At 57.5% G+C, this 17,532-nt stretch overlaps 7 protein-coding genes across 7 annotated transcripts; 3 read left to right on the plus strand and 4 right to left on the minus strand.

Annotated features, from left to right (window-relative positions):
* Positions 1–1,577: 1,577 nt before the first annotated feature.
* Positions 1,578–2,693, minus strand: CORC01_10928 (Prp18 domain-containing protein; the record flags this gene model as incomplete). The annotated part of the gene is made up of 2 exons (XM_022622555.1): positions 1,578–1,901; positions 1,986–2,693. The coding sequence occupies 2 exons, from the start codon at positions 2,691–2,693 to the stop codon at positions 1,578–1,580; spliced, it is 1,032 nt and encodes a 343-aa protein (XP_022470966.1).
* Positions 2,694–3,366: 673 nt separating this feature from the next.
* Positions 3,367–4,231, plus strand: CORC01_10929 (Sin3 associated polypeptide p18; the record flags this gene model as incomplete). The annotated part of the gene is made up of 2 exons (XM_022622556.1): positions 3,367–3,440; positions 3,505–4,231. 2 exons carry the CDS (start codon positions 3,367–3,369, stop codon positions 4,229–4,231), a joined length of 801 nt encoding a protein of 266 aa, XP_022470967.1.
* A 272-nt stretch (positions 4,232–4,503) lies between these two features.
* CORC01_10930 (uncharacterized protein) lies at positions 4,504–4,972 on the minus strand (the record flags this gene model as incomplete). The annotated part of the gene is made up of 4 exons (XM_022622557.1): positions 4,504–4,557; positions 4,635–4,750; positions 4,853–4,888; positions 4,954–4,972. 4 exons carry the CDS (start codon positions 4,970–4,972, stop codon positions 4,504–4,506), a joined length of 225 nt encoding a protein of 74 aa, XP_022470968.1.
* A 1,052-nt stretch (positions 4,973–6,024) lies between these two features.
* Positions 6,025–9,869, plus strand: CORC01_10931 (pentatricopeptide repeat domain-containing protein; the record flags this gene model as incomplete). Its single annotated transcript, XM_022622558.1, has 4 exons — positions 6,025–6,065; positions 6,123–6,508; positions 6,558–6,936; positions 7,166–9,869. 4 exons carry the CDS (start codon positions 6,025–6,027, stop codon positions 9,867–9,869), a joined length of 3,510 nt encoding a protein of 1,169 aa, XP_022470969.1.
* A 626-nt stretch (positions 9,870–10,495) lies between these two features.
* Positions 10,496–11,916, minus strand: CORC01_10932 (zinc carboxypeptidase; the record flags this gene model as incomplete). Its single annotated transcript, XM_022622559.1, has 3 exons — positions 10,496–11,121; positions 11,176–11,290; positions 11,344–11,916. 3 exons carry the CDS (start codon positions 11,914–11,916, stop codon positions 10,496–10,498), a joined length of 1,314 nt encoding a protein of 437 aa, XP_022470970.1.
* Positions 11,917–14,447: 2,531 nt separating this feature from the next.
* On the minus strand, positions 14,448–15,547 carry CORC01_10933 (uncharacterized protein; the record flags this gene model as incomplete). Its single annotated transcript, XM_022622560.1, has 2 exons — positions 14,448–15,419; positions 15,485–15,547. The coding sequence occupies 2 exons, from the start codon at positions 15,545–15,547 to the stop codon at positions 14,448–14,450; spliced, it is 1,035 nt and encodes a 344-aa protein (XP_022470971.1).
* A 443-nt stretch (positions 15,548–15,990) lies between these two features.
* On the plus strand, positions 15,991–17,358 carry CORC01_10934 (uncharacterized protein; the record flags this gene model as incomplete). Its single annotated transcript, XM_022622561.1, has 2 exons — positions 15,991–16,068; positions 16,141–17,358. The coding sequence occupies 2 exons, from the start codon at positions 15,991–15,993 to the stop codon at positions 17,356–17,358; spliced, it is 1,296 nt and encodes a 431-aa protein (XP_022470972.1).
* Between the last annotated feature and the right edge of the window lie 174 nt (positions 17,359–17,532).

Consider the following 17,532-nt stretch of genomic DNA (forward strand, 5'->3'; position numbering starts at 1 on the left):
AAAGTTTGGGTGGTCGACTGCCAATGCAGACTGGGCGGTCTGGCGGCAGGTTATTGGTCGTGTTGAAAGAAGCATACGTACGCCTGCCAACACTCGAATTGTGCCGTGGGATCATTCAGACGTCATGGCACTTTTGTGCTAGACATAGACATGGCACTGGCCACTGGGGACGGTGGAGCGGCTAAAAGAACAGGCGGTGGTGTTAATCGCGGGACCCCCGGACCCGATGGGTTGAGAGGCTTACGCAGCAGGCATAGAAATGTGTCAAGAAAAAAGTCGAGGAGGCGCTGCTTGGGGAAATGGCCGGGAATAATGCACGTATCTCTCTCCATTCATCGTTTATGCAGCTACTACCCGATACGCGTCGCCCGAACTGTGGCCAATCCGCCCATCGTATGCGTGCCTTCTAGAGAACTTAAGCTTACCCTACCGACGGATTTATGAACGATACCCGACCCTGTATCGCCTTGGGTATTTCCCTGCACAGTGCCAATCGGTTCCTCGCCCACCAGGTGCCCCCCTCTCCGAAGGCCCCAGAGGATGGATCATAAAGTACCGACTAGCACTATGAGCCTCGAGGGCTTAAAAAAGACGTGCGATGATGACCTGCTCCGTCTTTGCAACGTGGGCTCTCTCTACTGGGATGGCTCAAGATCACATCGAGGCGACATTTCCGTCTTTCTCATTCCCGCTCGTCAACGATGTCCACCAAAGGTTCGCCCGAAGAAAAAAAAAAAAAAAAGGAGAGGTGCCGCCAGTAAGAGCCGGTGAGTCTACAAAATGGGGCTCCAGCCGAGGAAGAGAAGGGAGTCAGGGACGCAAAGACCACCGTATTCAGGGATTTGGAGCAAGGTCTCCAAGGAACCCTGTCGGTCTGGAAGGGGGAGGGGCCGGAGGCGGAGGGGTGTGGTCGCTGTGGTGGTCGCTGTGGTGGTCACTTGGTGGTGGGTTGGAATTGCTTTCTAGCCTGCATCAGGCAGTCCAAAGGTCTCCGCTCTGCCCCCCTTCTCCATCAATATCCATGGATCCATGGACCCAACAGGCACAGGCCACAGAGGATGTCGCTTTCGCCTTCCTGCCCTTGTTGCGTATGTTCCCTCCCCCTCTCACCCTGGACTCCGTGTGGTGGAATTGTCCCGATGGCCGGGAGTAAAGTACATCCGCCAGAATAGACGACGGTATGAGCAAGATATTACACAATGCGGTTTGAAGAAGAAGCAGAGAAATATCGCTGAGGAGTGGCGAGACTCCGAGCAGAGGGGGGGGAACTCGGGGTCGGGGGGGAGGAGGGAAATCATGTAGCAGTAAGGGGGTGGGAAGGCATGCTACTTTGCGTAGTCGTGTCCCACCCTCAACCACCGTTCGAGTTCCATCCGGACTTGCGATCCGGGACACGCCTAGGAGTCTCGAAAAGAGTTTTTTTCCTTCGTTCCGCCTCGAGTCTCTCCATTATCTGTGGCCACCCTCGTCATGCGTCGTCCTTGAGAAAAAGCGCGGCAGGGCGTAGTGGACATATGGAGTGATGAGTGGTGCCGCGTTGGTCGAGGATCGTCATCTAGTATTTTGTCTCCGTCTCATCATCCCATCAACTGCCGCACGTCGGTGGGCGGCCAGCGGACCTGCGCAAAGGTAAGGAGGCGCTTTATGCTCTGCAGGTACTTGCGCGTGACCTCGTCGCCCATGACGTGCCCGCGCTCGCCGTCGTGCAGCTTCTCACGGGCGCTGCGCTCGTGGATGCCGACCATGGTGACGCCAATGGGCCAGGCGGCTTTGCCGATCGAGAGGCGGAGGTAGCCGTCGTTTGCGTCGACGTAACGGCGCTCCTGCGCGGCCTTTACGATTTCGATGATGGGCGCGAGGAGGTCGTCGTCCAGGTCGTACTTTTCGAATTTGCGGAAGAGCTGGGGAATCGTTAGTCATGCTTTGATGTCGTGAGGGGGGATGCTAGTGGGACATGCCGGCTTGAGGTTCTCGCGGCTCTGCACCATGGCGCTGTACGCCGTCTTGCTCGCCGTCGTGTCGCGCCGCTCCGCCTCCATTGCCTTCTCGTACTCGGTCAAGACCATGGTGAAGTAGGAAGCCAGCTGCCGGAACAGCCACCTCCGCCCGTCCTTGTCTTTCGGCACCGCCGCGTCCACCTTCATGTCCTTCTCCTCCACCAGCTGAAGCGTTGTCGGGATGGGACCCTTTGTGACCACCGTCGTGAGCCGCCGGTACCGCCTCAGCCTCGCGCCGTGGGCCTCGCCGAAAAGCGTCGCCGGCTCACCCAGCGCGCGCAGCTTCTCGGCCAGTTCGCCATCGGGCACGTCCTCCATGCCTTGCTCGACGGCGGCGTCATCATCGTCCTCGGAGACGGCCTTGACGAGCTCCGGCAGCCCCAGCCGTTTCCGTCGTGCGCGTTCTTCTTCCGCCTCCCTTTCCTCGCGCCGCCGCCGCGACTCCTCGGCGAGCTTTTGTCGCTTCTCCTCGCGAATCTTGTTCTCTGCGGCGTCGTCCTCCTCGCGCTTGCGCTTCGCGGCGGCTTTGGCTTCCCGCTCGGCCTCGACGCGGGCCTGTTCTGCGAGGTAGTCTTGCCTGCGCTTCGCTTCCACGTCGGCTCGTTTGATGTATTTCGATGAGGAGGAGGAGGCCGATGTGGTGGTGGGTTTTTTGGACTTGTCCAGCTCCTTGGACATGAGGGCTGCGAAATCCATCTTGGCGTTGGTCGCTGTCGCGGCTGTCGGTCGGTCGGGGTTTGCTACGGCTGCTGTCTGCGGTGTGCCAGAGTGTGTCTCGGGTGGGTCCGTTTGGTCGTGTGTATCGCCAAAAATGTCTTCGGCCGCCGTTTCCAAAGAGAACTCGCCTCCACTCCGATGAGATGTCGTTGAACAAAATGGGGAAGTAGTCGGGTAAGGCGTTGCCGGATTGTTCATTTAAAATAGAAGAAAAAAGCTTACTTTCGGGACGGCGCCTGCGTGTGGTGGACGATCCATGCATGGAAGCTTTGAGAGATCGCGCTTAACTTGCACAGCCTCACTCGCCTACGACCTTGACTCCAGTCGGGAGGGACGCACGCCCGCACCTCGTCCACGCACACCACACACTACTCACACTCACCACGCACGCGGCGACTGCAGCAGGACTAGCTCCCGCTCTTCTGCCCTCCTTTTCCGTTTGAGATCCCTTTTTGGGGGCCCTAAAACGCGTTTGTTTGTACCTGTTCGTCGCAAGGGGACCTGGAGCTTGTCACCAAAGATTCGAGCTTGTTTTCACTACTACTCCACACAATCCTCTGTATACGTACTCCTCAACGTCGTCCCTTTTCCCAACGTCTTGCGAGACCCCGAGGCCAGGCTGGCCCACACGCAGACAGCTACCGTCGTCGGCATGGCTTCCCACCAGCGGGAGGATACCACACCATTCCTTCTGCAGCTTTTCTACAAAAACGGTTCATTCCACAGGTATGTTGGAAACCCCCCCCCAAAGATATCTGATAACAGACACAGAACGCTTACAGAGCTGTAGAACAGACGAGTTCGCTGCCAGGAGCCTTCCAGCCGCCTTGCCGCTACACACATGGCCCGACTGTAGCCTGGGCGAGCTCGCCGAGCTGATCACAGCTGAAGACCCGGCACTGCTACCGAGCCCTTGCGTGGGCACGAGGCTCGCCTTTCGCCTCATCTACCCCGACACCCGGAATGCGGCAGCCAATGCGGGCGGTCACCATCACGGACAGGCGCAGGCTCCACGATTCATGGTCAAGGACCTAGGAAGCGTGGTGCTCGGAGACGGCACAGCAGATGCGCTCTTGGCTGCCAACGGCGAGGGCGAGGTCGAAGGGGATGAGGAGGGGGGAGACGTTCACATGTCTGGCGCTGCGGCCGCGCTGGCAGACGACCCAGACTTGGCCAAGGACAAGACGCTCAAGGAGTTCAACTTTGTGGTTGGAGATTACGTCTCGTGCGCCATACTGCCGCCGCTGCCAGACGGCTCGGTGGCGCCCGCCCTGACTGTCCGGAACGACAGGGTGGCGGGCCCGTTCGGTGCCAGGGGCGCGATGGGCGGACCGCCCTCGCAGGGGCCGCGTCGGGATGCTGGGTTCGGGGGACGGCAGGGCTGGGATAGAGACCGACGGCGCTCTGCGTTCGGGGACGGTGGGTTTCCCGAGGGAGAGTGGAGGCGGGGCGAGAGGCTGCCTGACGATCCGCCGGAGCGGTCGAGGGGTCGAGGCAGACGACTGGATAGGTGGTGATTCGACTCAATGTCTGTTTTCAGGCAATTTGGATTTGGTACTTGGCACGGCGTCACGGATATACCAGGCGGCGTATAAGTGTTGTGGGCTTTATGGCTGCTTGCTTCAAAAGTGTGTGTGGAATCTACAGCTGCAATGAAGCAGGATAGTGATCTCTCTATCTTCACGTTGCACTCAAAGAAAAGTTGTACTTGTTTGATGTTTCATTCTTGCATCACAGCCCATTTTTCCGGGCCCATCTGCACAGTCCATCCCTCGGTATCGTGCCCCATCTATCGCTCATAAATCAAGTCGCCCTTGCGCTTCGCCCGGAGGTCCCAGAGGCCCTACATCGGTCAGTATGCGTAATGCCGGCGTTCCGACTGCCATGCAGTCGCCGAAAGGGGGTACGAGGGCAGCTCACGTCGGTCTTGTAGCCAATGTAGCCGACGACGAACGGCACGAAGACGGCGTACATGAAGGTGATGCGGGCGGTTCTCGGGGTCCAGCGGAAGAAGATGTGTCTATTGCTCTGCATGTCTGTTGGTCGCTCTCAGGTCAGCCTTCCACTCCCCTCTGCCTCTTGCACGGCGGATCAATGGATCGTCTCGCATCGGATTCGAAGGAAGGGGTCCCACGTACGTCCCAGCTTGACCAGGGCCGGGTCAAGGGCCAGCTCTAGTTTGATCGAGTTAGTGTCTGCTCTCTAGGTATGTCTTCCTTTGGCGTCAATTGGGGCTCACTGTGGTGGTGGCCTGCCATCTTGACTGATGATCAGACCAGGTTCTCAGCGTAGTTGAGAGGAATTGGGTCGGTCGGCCGACGAGGTTTTGCGGAGTTCGAGTGGCAATGGCTGTTCGCTCGTCAATGTGCCGCGAGAAGCTGCGTGATGGCACAATGCATCGCGAGTCTTGGGAGTCGGCTGCTTAGGTAATTGATGTCTTGCCTCGACTGTCAGGCATCTACCAATAAGTGGGTGGCATTAGCCAGAGATTGACACTTTTAAGCACTGTGCTGTAGTGACTATGTTCCGTTGGAGTCGACAGTGTTAGAGTCTTGGATACACTGTTAGGCGAGTTGCCGTGCTCGCCAGCTGCGGCTAGACTGCGCTTTCTATACGCGCGATGCACCATAGTTTACATAAGCAACACGAGTCAACGTGCCAGAGTGGTTAATGGGCAGCCCTGCTAAGGCTGTGGCTTCGGTCGCGCAGGTTCGAATCCTGTCGTTGACGCTTAACCTTTTGCACTTTAACCAATTCTTCCAATTGCCTTTTTTTCAAGTTGTCATTCCACTATCTCTTTGGCATGGCTCCTCAATCTCAATCTGTGATTGCGTTCGAGCCTTCTTATCAGCACCAATAGCGCAATACTTTCAGACATGGGTTGGTCCGCTCATCTCAGCGTACTTGGAGATCTTTGGATGTCGTAGGCCAGACCCGGTGTAACCACAGTAGATCGGCGACTCAATGTGGTATGCAATTCGGAGCAGGCAGTTCCTCCGACTCAATGGTCTAGAGAACTGGATCTGGTTCGATGCCGAGGTCTGGAGGCCGAGGCAAGCCTAAACTGTGGAGCACCGTCCGACAGCGTACGGTCCAAGTGCCTTTTGTTTTGGGAAACACCTGAAGGTGAGCTCGGTGGGGCCGGGCCCTCTGCCTTCCGATGAGCTAAGGTAGTGACGTATAAAGTGAGGCACAAGACCTCGGCGTACAACCTTATAATTGCCGTTCAGATCTTGTATCGTGGTGTTGATTCACATCAAATAAGCCGTGCGTTTGAAAACACATTCCCAAAGAAACCAACATTGTCAAAATGGCGGCAAGTGAGCAGAAGCCCAAGGTGAAGCTCTACTGGTAAGCCGAATCCGTGGTCCGCTGGAAAAGTATATCCCGAGCTCATCAACTCCTCAGGTTGGAGCAGTCGAGAGCCCAGAATATCCTCTGGCTCCTCGAGGAGCTCAAGATCGACTACGAGGTCGAAGTGTTCCACAGGAATAAGCAGACCCTGCTGGCGCCTCCCGAGCTGGCAAAGGTCCACCCCCTGGGCAAGTCGCCCGTGATTGAGATTTTCCCGACTGGTTCTGGCGAGTCCATCAAGCTGGCTGAGAGCGGCTACATGACTCAGTACCTGTGCGAGCACTTTGGCCAGAACACCAAACTCATTCCCACGAAGTGGAAGGATGGCCAGGAGGGCAAGATTGGCGGCGAGACTGAGGGGTACTCGAGATGCCAGTATCTGCTTCACTACGTCGAGGGCAGTCTGCTCCCGGTCCTCACTCTGTCTCTTGTCATTGGAGGTGAGTCTTGGCTGATTCATGGCGCAAACGACCAGCTCACAGCCCTCAGCTCTGAAATCCGATAACGTGCCCTTCCTCGTTCGCCCCATCACCTCGATGGTGGCCAACAAGATCTACAGCATGATGGTCTTCCCCAACGCCAAGAAGCACTTGGCCCTGATTGACCAGATGCTCGAGACGTCGCCCAACGGCGGCAAGTACATTTGCGGCGAGCACCTCTCGGCCGCCGACATCCTCCTCAGCTTCGCGCTCATCGCGGCGGAGCCCCGCTTCGACGGGCTGGGAAGCTGGCCCGGCGGCTCCGCAAAGGCGGCTCACCCCCGTGTGTTTGAGTACATTGAGAGACTCAAAAAGGAGCCCGGGTACGAGAGATCGGCGCAGAAGATTCGCGAGATTGATGGCAAGTTTGAGGCCACAATCTCCAAGATGTAAAGGATGATGTCTGGATGATTTGAACTTGAGCGCGGGACAAGGGACATATACCACTTTCCTAAATTGATTCATTTGCTTTGAAACGATTTCCGGTCCGAACCCTCGTCTCAACTCTTCGTTTGATAGTCCGCCATTGGGCGAATCTTACGTTAGGAGAGTACGAGTAAACAAATGTGTAATACTTGACATGGAGCGGTCTCACTGTTTCGGCAATCTTGCCCATAGCTCTTGCGTGAAGCGAATGGCCCAAGCTTCTCTCCTGTCCGAGACGGTTGAGCGCTACAGCTGGGGCCAGCGGCATCCCGGGCCGCTAAGTCGACGTGCGTCCCTCCCGCTGTCGGCAACTTTTCCAGTGACGCCCCGACCTGGCTTTTTTTTTTCGCGACTGCAACCACCGAGAAGCCAGTCGTCGCACACTCCTTACCCCCGCCAACGCACTCGGGCGCCAGACGACTCCATGCTCGCCTCGAGGACGGTATGCGCCCAGTGCCGTTCGAGGCTCCTGGCCGGCGCGGCGACAATCGGCGCTGTCCGACCAAACTCGACGTCGAGCTTCCCGTCCGCCGCCTTGGACCAGCCATCCCGACCCCAGCAACACAAAGCGCCGCGACCACCCACGAGGAAGCACAAAAGCGGAGGCAATGACACTGCGAGACAGAGAGTGCTGGATCTGTTCGAAGAGACCATCAGCAAGCAGCCCACACAGGCAATTCCGAACCCCGGCCCCGGCGTCAACCAACTCTACTCGCTTACCGACGAGCTCAGCCAACTCATACAACGCAGACAGAGACAGAAGATATCCGATCTGGAGTTTGCATCACAGGCATACACGTTCATAACGACAAAGCTTCTTGTGGCGTCGCAAAAGTCGGGTGCCCATCTACCCCAGGTTACCATCACCACGACCAGCCAAGCAATACAACACATTATCAAAATCAAGTTTGCGACGATAGAAGCCGCAGACCTTCCCAAAACTGTGGAGATTTGCAAGCTGTATACTCATCTGAATAATAGAAGGGTTGTGAGGCGGCTTGAACTTATCAATGGACTCGTGCGGGCCATCATCTCGTCTCGAGCCGACCCGGAGAACCAGCCTGTCGAGGATCGATTGCTGGACGATCTCGTGGAATGCTGGAAACACTTCTCGGGCTTGAAGCGTGCCGACAGCGGCCTAGATTCGGAACCTGTATTCTGGCTCACGTCACGACGAGACTTGCTGGGGACCGAGAGACCCGACAAACTCATCCGCGCGCTCTTTCCCTTCTTTGCGACCAACGAAACTTCAGGCCTTGGACCCGCCCTCGTAGCCACATATGTTTTGCTGTCTGAGCCCAAGCATATGCTCACCAAGGCGAAAGAGGAGGCTCAGCCTCTGTTGGAAGCGCTTGATCCCATTGTGAAGCAATTTGACAAAGACATGCTCCAGGAACTCTTCCGGGACCATTCCGAACTCTGGGGCTATGTCCAACCTCGGGCGGACTGGAGAGTGACTCGCGTGGCTCCCGGGACGTGGAAGGAGTCGGATACTGTCTCTACCGGGAGACCTGACCAAACCAAGTCAGCAGTCCGATTCTCTTATGCCCTGTGGCACCGGCGGTTCGAGACAGTCTTTCGCGCAAACGACGCTGCGGCGATCCAGCAGGCCTGGAGAGACCTGATCAACCCGGCCAATGACAAGGACCGGACTCTGAGACTACAGAGCTCCCCGGACCTTTTCGATTACATCCTATTCCTCACGTGTAGCAAGTACGGACTGCAAGGGGCAGGCTTTCCCAAGTTGACCGAGGAAATACTGGCGTACATGAAGACCCTAGGCATAGTCCCGACGGTCAGGACATACACGTCCATGATGAGTGGTTGGAAGGAAGCCAGAAGGCTGGAGCCGATTGAGAACTTGTGGAAGTTTATCACCAACGCAGGGGTCAAGCTGGACCAGCAGATCTGGTCGAGCAGAATCGCCGCCCTCGGACTCCTCGGCGGCGAACACGACGGCTTGGCTGCCCTCAAGGAGATGGATAGGGCGTGGAGTACGGCAGTAAAGAACGGCACGCAAGGCAGGGCCGTCGAGCCGGGCATCTCAAACGTGAACGCAGCCATCTCCGGGCTGCTCCGGCGGGATAACATGGAAGTGATCCGCTCGGTACTGGACTGGGCGACTGGCAAGGGCATAACACCTGATATTTACACCTACAACATGCTCTTGTCACGGATGCTCAAAAAGGGGGCCCACGAAGAGGCGGACAGGATCCTCGCCAGCATGAAAACGGCGGGCATCACTCCAGACGGAGCAACCTTTACAGTCATCATGGAGGCGGCCCTCAGCGACCTGCCGGACCAGACGCCGCAGGAGCAGCGGGAGACGATGGACAGGGTCTTTTCCGAGATGGCCGCCTGCGGCATCGAGCCCAATCAGGAGTCCTTTGGCAAGATGCTCCACGTCCTCGTCCGAGCGGGCGACGCTGGCAAGCACGCCGTGTCCGCGCTGCTCTCCCACCTCCGCGAGTCCCGCATCTACCCGTCGACCGAGATGTGCACCATGCTGGTCGAGTACTACGTCAACCGGAGCCGGCCAGACCTCGATTCGCTGCGCGCCCTCGTCGCGGACCGCCGCGCCCGCACGCGGGCCCTGACGGACCGCGTCTTCTGGGAGAGCGTCATCAAGAACTACCACCGCGCCGGCGACCTCGACAGCGCCCTCGAGGTCGTCTACGACCTTGACGACTGGGGCATCTGGCCCGGGCTGCCGCTGCTCGATCCCTTGCTCCGGTCCCTCGTCCACAGGCACGACTTTGAGGGTGCCAAGAAGCTGGTCGACACCGTCCGCAAGCAGCCTCGGCCTCAGGCCGCGGATAAGGCCGGTCGCTTTTCAAAGCATGGCTTCTGGGCCTTTGCTCACGATTATGGCCTGCTGCCGGGACAGGAGGAGTAGAGCGTTTGTATACATGTAGGATTGGGCCATCGCATCCAACCAGGAATTTACTGTACAATAAATAGAAATCATATATGTATAACAATTCGACTGATACCTTTTGTCTCCCAATTCACGCTGCTGCATATGAGGCTATGATGTTAGCTCAGTCTCGATCCTCCCGGTAAAGAAAGGCTCTCATCACGTATCCCTTGTGGCAGGCCCCTACACAGACCAGAGTCAATACAGTGACAAATGCGGCACGGCTTTGATAAGGTGACAGGGAACGGACACCATGCCATCGGTGATGCCCTCCTTGACTAAGACGACGGGATTGGGGGGGAAGTCGGCGCGGCAGATGGAGGCATACGTCGTGTAGATGGTCTCGCTCTTCTGTAGCTCAAAAGAGTACAGTCCGCGTGATCCGCGTGAAAAAGACAGGCCCAATCCGAGGCAGTGACATGGTCTACTCGCTCGAGACACGGGCCAAAGCAAGACTTCCGACGAGCTGTCTAAAGGGACGTACATGGCAGTCAACCGTCGTCTGGGATGCCTTGCAGGCTTCAACATCATCCAAGAATCATTCTAATTTCCATTGGGAACGTACACCGTATAGCCAACAGTGTTCCGTGCACGATAGATGCATGCTACTTGCCAACAGCACCCAGCACGTACTTGATCCCCTCCCAGTGCTCCTCGGCCGTTGGTAGAATAAACTCTGGTGGCAAGATGAACCCGGAGCCCCCGGTCCCGCCGCTCTTGGGTCTCAGCTCGACACTCCACGAGTACGTCGCGTTCAAAGCGCCATGGTGGAAGTCCCTCGCAGATCCCGTCGAGTAGTACAGAATCTCACACGACGGGCCGACCTCGTACTCCTCACCGCTCGTCGCCGCAATCGTCGCTGCATACCCTGCGCCGACGTCGCGCTGCGCCTGGAGGTTCTTGGGCAGCACGTCGGGCTCGCAGGAGAAGCCCCAGGGGAGCAGGATGAGCTGCGAGTAGCTGTGCCAGTCGATGAAGAGACGGACACCACCGGCAGAGGCGGCCAGCTCGCGGGAGAGGGCCGAGAGGACGACGTTTTCGGGCGTGTCGCCGGGGGCGATGCCGCGAAAGGTCTCGCCGCACGGGTTGGCGGAGACGCTGCCGTCTTCGAGGGGGTAGTCCCATTGGAAGTCCCAGTTGCGGTTGCCGTCGGTGCCGATGCAGATCGTGTTGGAGCGCGGCTGGCGGTTCTTCCGCCAGAGGCGGTTTGTGGTCTGGCTGTACACGAAGCCTGGCAGATTTTTGAGTACTTGGGTTATGCTGTTGTCAACGGACTGTGACTTACCGTCAGGATTGTGAAAGGGCACAATGTAAAAGTCGTACGCGTCGAAGAAGGCTGTGACGTTTTGGTCCCCAGACTTGTAGCCGTCGATGAGTTGGTATGTCAAGTACTCGACAGTCTGCGCACAACATTAGCAACCTGCTGGCAGGAACGTCCGAATAGTTACTTTACCATCGTGGTAATCCACTCCCTGGCATGAACAGTGCCATGCCAGAGGACAATGGGCTTGGTGCTGGCGTCTTTGCCGCCCCAAAGCCGCAACCCAAAGATGCTGCGACCCTCATAGGAGGCACCAACGTCCAGCCACTCCGAGTTCTCAGGGAAAGCAGCGTGGATGTCTCTCCAGTACTGGACATGGTCGTCGTACGAGTGGTATGAGTCGAACCAGCTCAGGTCCGGCAGCTCGCCCCTCTTGGTTAAAACGGGCTTCTTCTCGGCCTTCGACTCAGCCTGGATCGCCCTGCCGAGATCCTCGTCTAGAAGCTGCGCGTCCAATCCCAGAGACTTGAATTTTTCAACCTCACTGGGTGGAATCGCAACTTCAACGAAGCCCTTCAGGTCGATGGACGGAAACGAGCTCAGGCGGGAGAGTTGGCGTGGCGCGTTGGCCGTTGATACGCGGTGGACCTGGTAGCCATCGTAGCTGACCCTGTCATCCCGCGCCGTGGTCCTACCGGCTCCGAATCGGGCAGCAGAGACGGCGACAATCGGAGAGACCAGCGCGAGCGCAGCAGTGAGCTTCATTGTGGCTTCTCGAGTTGAACACGGCTATAGTTCGCTGTTTACCGTCCGCCATTCGACCAAGTACACGAGCTGCCGGTCCAGAGCAGTTTTATACGCGCTGAACCGGCGATCTCTACGCGGGTTTTCCGCCGCATCCCCTCTCCTTGTGAGTCCTGCAAATCCTCATCTAGGCCCGACGGATCTAAAGGGCACAAAGTGAGGGGTTGACGGTTGGTGACCATGCAAGCCAAGACTGAGATGGCTGTATGACGCTCTCGAGTCTTGACGTTTCGCGAGCCAGCGTAGCATTTCACACAATCCTGTAGGCCGTTGCCTTTACAGTGCTGAAGAAGGCCAAGCAAAGTCAATGGCGAGGTCGTACGCGGGGATATGAAGCTACACCCAGAAGAGTAGGTGCGAAGACGATTCGGCAGGACCTTGTTGTCTTGGCTTGCGAGGGTAGCCGAGAGTTGATTTGATAGACGTGGATGGCCTGTTAATCTGATAACACAAGAAGAGCAAACGCCAAGGGGACGCAACAAGGATGATGCGGAAGACAAGCGCATTATTGTGTTACAATCATCACGGGGTAAAAACAACGGAAAAGGTAGCTGTTGCGACTTGTGTCACGCAGGTAAATCGGAGCATTTTGGTGGTGGGACAATTTCTGTCACCATTGAATCAATGCCGTCGTGAACTCCACGATCCGGAGGCGGATGCAGACACTACAGTGCCTAGCTTTCTGTACTCTGCCACCCAGCCTTGGATCTCACGCGCCATGCTATTTTCACTCATCCTCTAATGAAACATCCAAAATTAATCGGTTGTTAAAATCTATACCTATGACGCGTGGGATACTGCTCATGTTGGACGCTTCTGGGTAAAGTGCTCTACGCCGAGAACTCCGGCCCGGCGGAGCGCCTCGAAGCCGACCGTTCCGGCCCGGAGGTGGGTCCCGAACCACAGGGCGGCAAGTTACCTTGAACATCGTCACAATCGGCATGGATTCCATCATGCCGATTTAATATTTGATTTATAGCATGTCAGTCCCGGGCTGGTCTCTATCGTTGCATTTGTGGACTGCATTTCCCAAGAAGAGGTTGGGTTATGGTGCTATCCGACAGCTACAATGAGAACCATCGAGTTCCCGTGCGATTTGAGAGCATCGCCAAATATCAAGTCCCCCCTTTTTGACTTGCCGAGCTGCTCCTTTCCTTGCGCAAGTTTCAGGTTCTAAATTAGTTCATAGATCCTAGGCAAAGGGCTGCTCATCGGTGACGGGCTTGAGCTTCTGTCCTCACTAACGATATAAATGAAAAGGGGTTTATCCCTCTTTTGAATTGTGTAGACTACCTGTGGCCTCCCGCCTTCGCTACCGTGCAGTGTCTCGTCGCCATTCCAGACTACTCTTCCATTCCGGAGGATGCAGATCGCCTTGAGGACCTCCAACAACAAACTACTTTCCCAGGGAGAGAGCATTGTTGGTAGCATCTGTGACTTCAGGACGTCTTGGAACATTCGTCATTCCCTCGTTCTGTTGGTCTAACTCCAACACATCTGGCTATCACCTCTTGGTGACGACTAACATGGTCACCTCGCTTCGAAGCTCGCGGAGTCCCAGCCGAGGTAGTCAGATTCACGCCGAAGCTTCTGCTCGTGCCCAATAATAGTGATCGAACGCAGCTCCGCCAATCGCCCGGTGCCAGCAAGTCGTGTATCTGGAAGTCTACAAGTGTCTCCATGGTCCACGGAGAGCTCAGCAGTTCTAGTCTCTCCAGTTGACTTGGTAAAATGTGGCTGAGGGTCCGGGCCAACGTCTGCGACTCATTCACGTGCGCCTTCTTCCTTGACCAAGCCCCATGGACGCAAGGACCCTTGGTCTTGAGGTAAAACGCTGAATTCTTGCTAACCACAGGTGGAAAAGGGAAACTTTTGGTGTATTCAGGTTTCAACGGTCCAGAGTCTGACGTTTCTCTTCTCTTCCTTCATCCTCGCAATCCTGTTCGATTGAATAATGTCTCGTTCTGTCTGCACAGGGTCCACCAACTCAAGATGTGTGTCTCTGCCCACATCCCTCTGTGACCTTTGCGATTCCTCTCAAGTAGAGAGGTGGCCTCTGAAGTGATCTAGACTATTACAGAGAGTTTTGCAATATCGAGCCGTCTGTTGGCTGCTCGTGCCTGGCTCGCATCGGCAAGACACTCGTGACCTCGGTCCATGTGAGTTACCCGGTCGACGCCCGGCGTCGATTGGCTCTTGATTACCGTATATCTCTTGGTGCTTGACTTGGCGGAACTGCGAGTTTTAGCAACACCGCGTCGGCCTCCTGCAAACGAGTAGCGGGTGGCGTGGATAAGGCAGCCATCTTCCCTACAGACCATAGGTCGATTGGGGACAGCAAGGGATGCCTAGCGCACCTCAGCTAAGGATAGTGACGAAGCAGTCGGGCGTGATGCTGCCGTGTCAATACCTCGCGGCATGCGCTGTCGGCGGCGGATTTTGAACTCTTTTCAATCCTCTTCTCGATGGAAGTTGAGATTGGTGGACCCGTTTCATGACTCATCCATGGCGTTGGGATCAGTTTGCTCGGTAGGTTCCTCAGAACCTCCCCCGAGCGCAGCAACCACTTGCTCCAGCCCCTCGACCTCGCCCATGGCAAACTTCCTACCCTCGCCCTGCCACTCGCCGTCGCGCACATCGCTGTCCTTGCCGAGCTCCAGACCACGCACATGTTCCAAGTGCTTCCGCGTCGCACCCTCGACATACTCCATTCTCTCTCGTCTCCAGCTCTTGTGTTTCTCCGGTCCGTCTTCGGTGGTGGACGGGTCCTTGAGATCGGGCATGATATTGCGCAGCGACGTCGACAACGCGCGCAGCGCCTGGAGCTGAGACATGTTGAAGGCCGTCGTAGTTGTGATGGGCGCCTTGAAATCCCCGTCCGCCAAGTCGCCCTTGTCCTGAAGGAACTGGAACGGCGCCCTGTCGTCCGACCCCTCGACCTTGACCTCTCCGACGAGCGAAGCCCTGGAGCCGGCGGGCTTACCTCCAATGACACCTCTCAGCTTCGCCAGCAGCGCCGCATTCTTCGCCTGCTCAGAGTGCAGCATCACGTTCAGCCGCTGGCTTGCCTGCAGCTTTCTTCTCAGCGCATCGACGCTCTCCCTCGTCGGCGCGTCCTCGTGGGTAGCGTTGAAGTCGAGGCCGTCGTAGTGCGCCAGGCGCATCCAGTTGCGCTGGCCCTGCTGGATGCTCAGGATATTCTTCATGACGTAGAGCTCAAACTTGTCAAAGTTCTTGTCAATCGCCGCGCACAGCAGCGTCTCGAGCTTGTGGACGCCGTCGACGATCTCGAGCTTGGCCGTCTCCTCGACGTCAACCACCTCGTCTGCGGAGCGTTTCCTCTGCTTCAGCGCTTTTTCGAACCCGAGTGCTTTCGGAGGCGCCTTCGAGAGACCCTGCTCGACGCGATCGAGGGTCTTATCGGCTACGGCGTTGACATTGTTGATGATGCTGTCCAGGAGTGACTGGGGACTAGGTTAGTCCTGAGGCGTCGCGTGGTGCGCCTGGTGGCTTCCGGATGCAGACTCACAATCGGTGCGTATCCCAGATGCTCCGTCAAAAGTTCGACGTCAATTATCGTGCGCTGCGCCATCGTTTTTATCGATGGATGGGCCGGTCTGGGGAGGTTCGTGGTTGAGTGGGCGGGCAAAGTGCCGTCTCCAAAGACGCGACGGACGCGACGAAAGTCAATATTTGGCAAGGCACTTGCTTGCAGGACGGGAAGGACCGAGGGGGCGGCGTAAGGGCCTGAATCGCAAGGCGTCCAGCAGGGGCACCCTCCCAAATGCACAGCCCGCAATTTTAGCGATGTCGATAATAGCGGGCGGGTACACTGCCACGCACCTCATCCGGCGTCACGCAGGAACCGGGATGGAGCGCTGACAGAAGAGCCACCGCTGGCGACGCAATGCGAGCCTCCACTGGCGCTTTACATTAATTGCACAACCTGTCGACAAATCTCCCCTTTCCACACGCCAAGGCACGAGTCAACAGCAACGTTCTCCCCCTTTCCTTCGTTCGACCAGCCTGCCAACAATGTCGTCGAATTTTGGAAATTTCATGAAGAATGGCTGGCACCCCGAGAAGCCAGGCACCACTTTCAAGGGCCAAGTAGTATGTCACCGGCCGAGGTCTTTTGCACTGCAAGTCTGGTCTTCCCGTTCACTGACCAAAGAAACAACGCAGAACGGCCTCTTGGGCAGGAAAACGGAAAGCGATAAAGAGGAGCGCGTCGCCCGACCGCTGTCATCTCTTACAGATCCTTCGACTTTTGCACCGCCGCCGAAGCGTGTCCCGGGAGCGAATGCACCCCCGCCCCCGCCATCGCGTTCCAACGCAACATCACCAGGCGTACCACCGCCGCCGTACGACGACTCAAACCGATATCAGCAGCAGCAACAGGAAGAGGGAGTAGAGGAAGAAGCACCGCCGCCCAGGCCGTGGCGCACAGATACCACGGGTCTCTCGACAGCCCATCTGCCTCCGCCGCCGGGAAGGAAGGATGGCGCCGACGGACGGACACCGGTGCCGGGTCAAGCCGCCGCCGCACGGCCACCGCCGCCGAGCCTACCACCAAGACTGCCGCCCAGAACACCGTCCGCTTCGTCAGTAGCAAGGCCTGCATCGCCCGCACCAGCAGCACCTAGCGGCGGATACCTCAACCAGAACGCAATGAACAGACTAGGAGCGGCAGGCGTCTCGGTATCCGCACTAGGCATCGGAAAGTCGGCCCCCGAACCACCGGCCCGATCGAACGCCAGCAGCCCCGCGCCACCTCCCCGGACCGGAGCCTTCTCACCGCCGCCCGGCAGCGGCGGCGGGGGGCAAATGAACGAGTTGCAGAACAGGTTCGCCCAGTTGGGCAAGTCAGCCGCCAGCCACAAGTCGTCCAGCCCGCCGCCGGCCGAAGGCACCACGACGGAGCAGAAGCAGGCCGCGCTGCGCACCGCAGCCGATTTCCACAAGAACCCGTCGTCCGTCTCCATGTCCGACGCCCGGTCCGCCGCGTCAACGTTTAACAACTTTCGTCAGCGGCACGGCGAGCAGGTCGCGTCCGGGGTCAAGAGTGCCAACAACTTCAACCAGAAATACGGCATCACTGAAAAGGCCGGAAACTACGCCGGAAAGGCAAAGAGCTTCTACGCCGACCAGGTCGGGCAGAAGCAGTCCGGTACCACAACAGAAACTCCTCCAGAGACCGCGGCCCCGAGTCCGGTCCCGAGCCCGCTGTCACCTCCGCCCGGGCTGGTGAACGCGGTCGGGAAGAAGAAGCCGCCGCCACCGCCCCCAAAGAAGAAGCCTCAGCTCGCCGCGGCCCCGGCGGCACCTTCACCTCAAACACCCGGGCCAGACGACGACACTGAGCCTCCTCCGATTCCCTTGGCAACCAAGCCGACGTTTTGAGCAGGTCTGTAGAGGTGACATCACGTACGATGAAGGCGGGGTTGTTACATAAATTTAACTGCGGCGGGCAATGCATCTGTGGCGTTTTGTTACTGGCCAGGCTACCTTGCGGGGGGGGTAGAGCATTGAAAGAAGCCGGACCACTTGTGGGTTTCGGGACAAAGCATTGTGTTA

Source organism: Colletotrichum orchidophilum (genome assembly GCF_001831195.1).
Source record: "Colletotrichum orchidophilum strain IMI 309357 chromosome Unknown Scaffold_112.1, whole genome shotgun sequence".
Taxonomy (NCBI): Eukaryota; Fungi; Ascomycota; class Sordariomycetes; order Glomerellales; family Glomerellaceae; genus Colletotrichum; species Colletotrichum orchidophilum.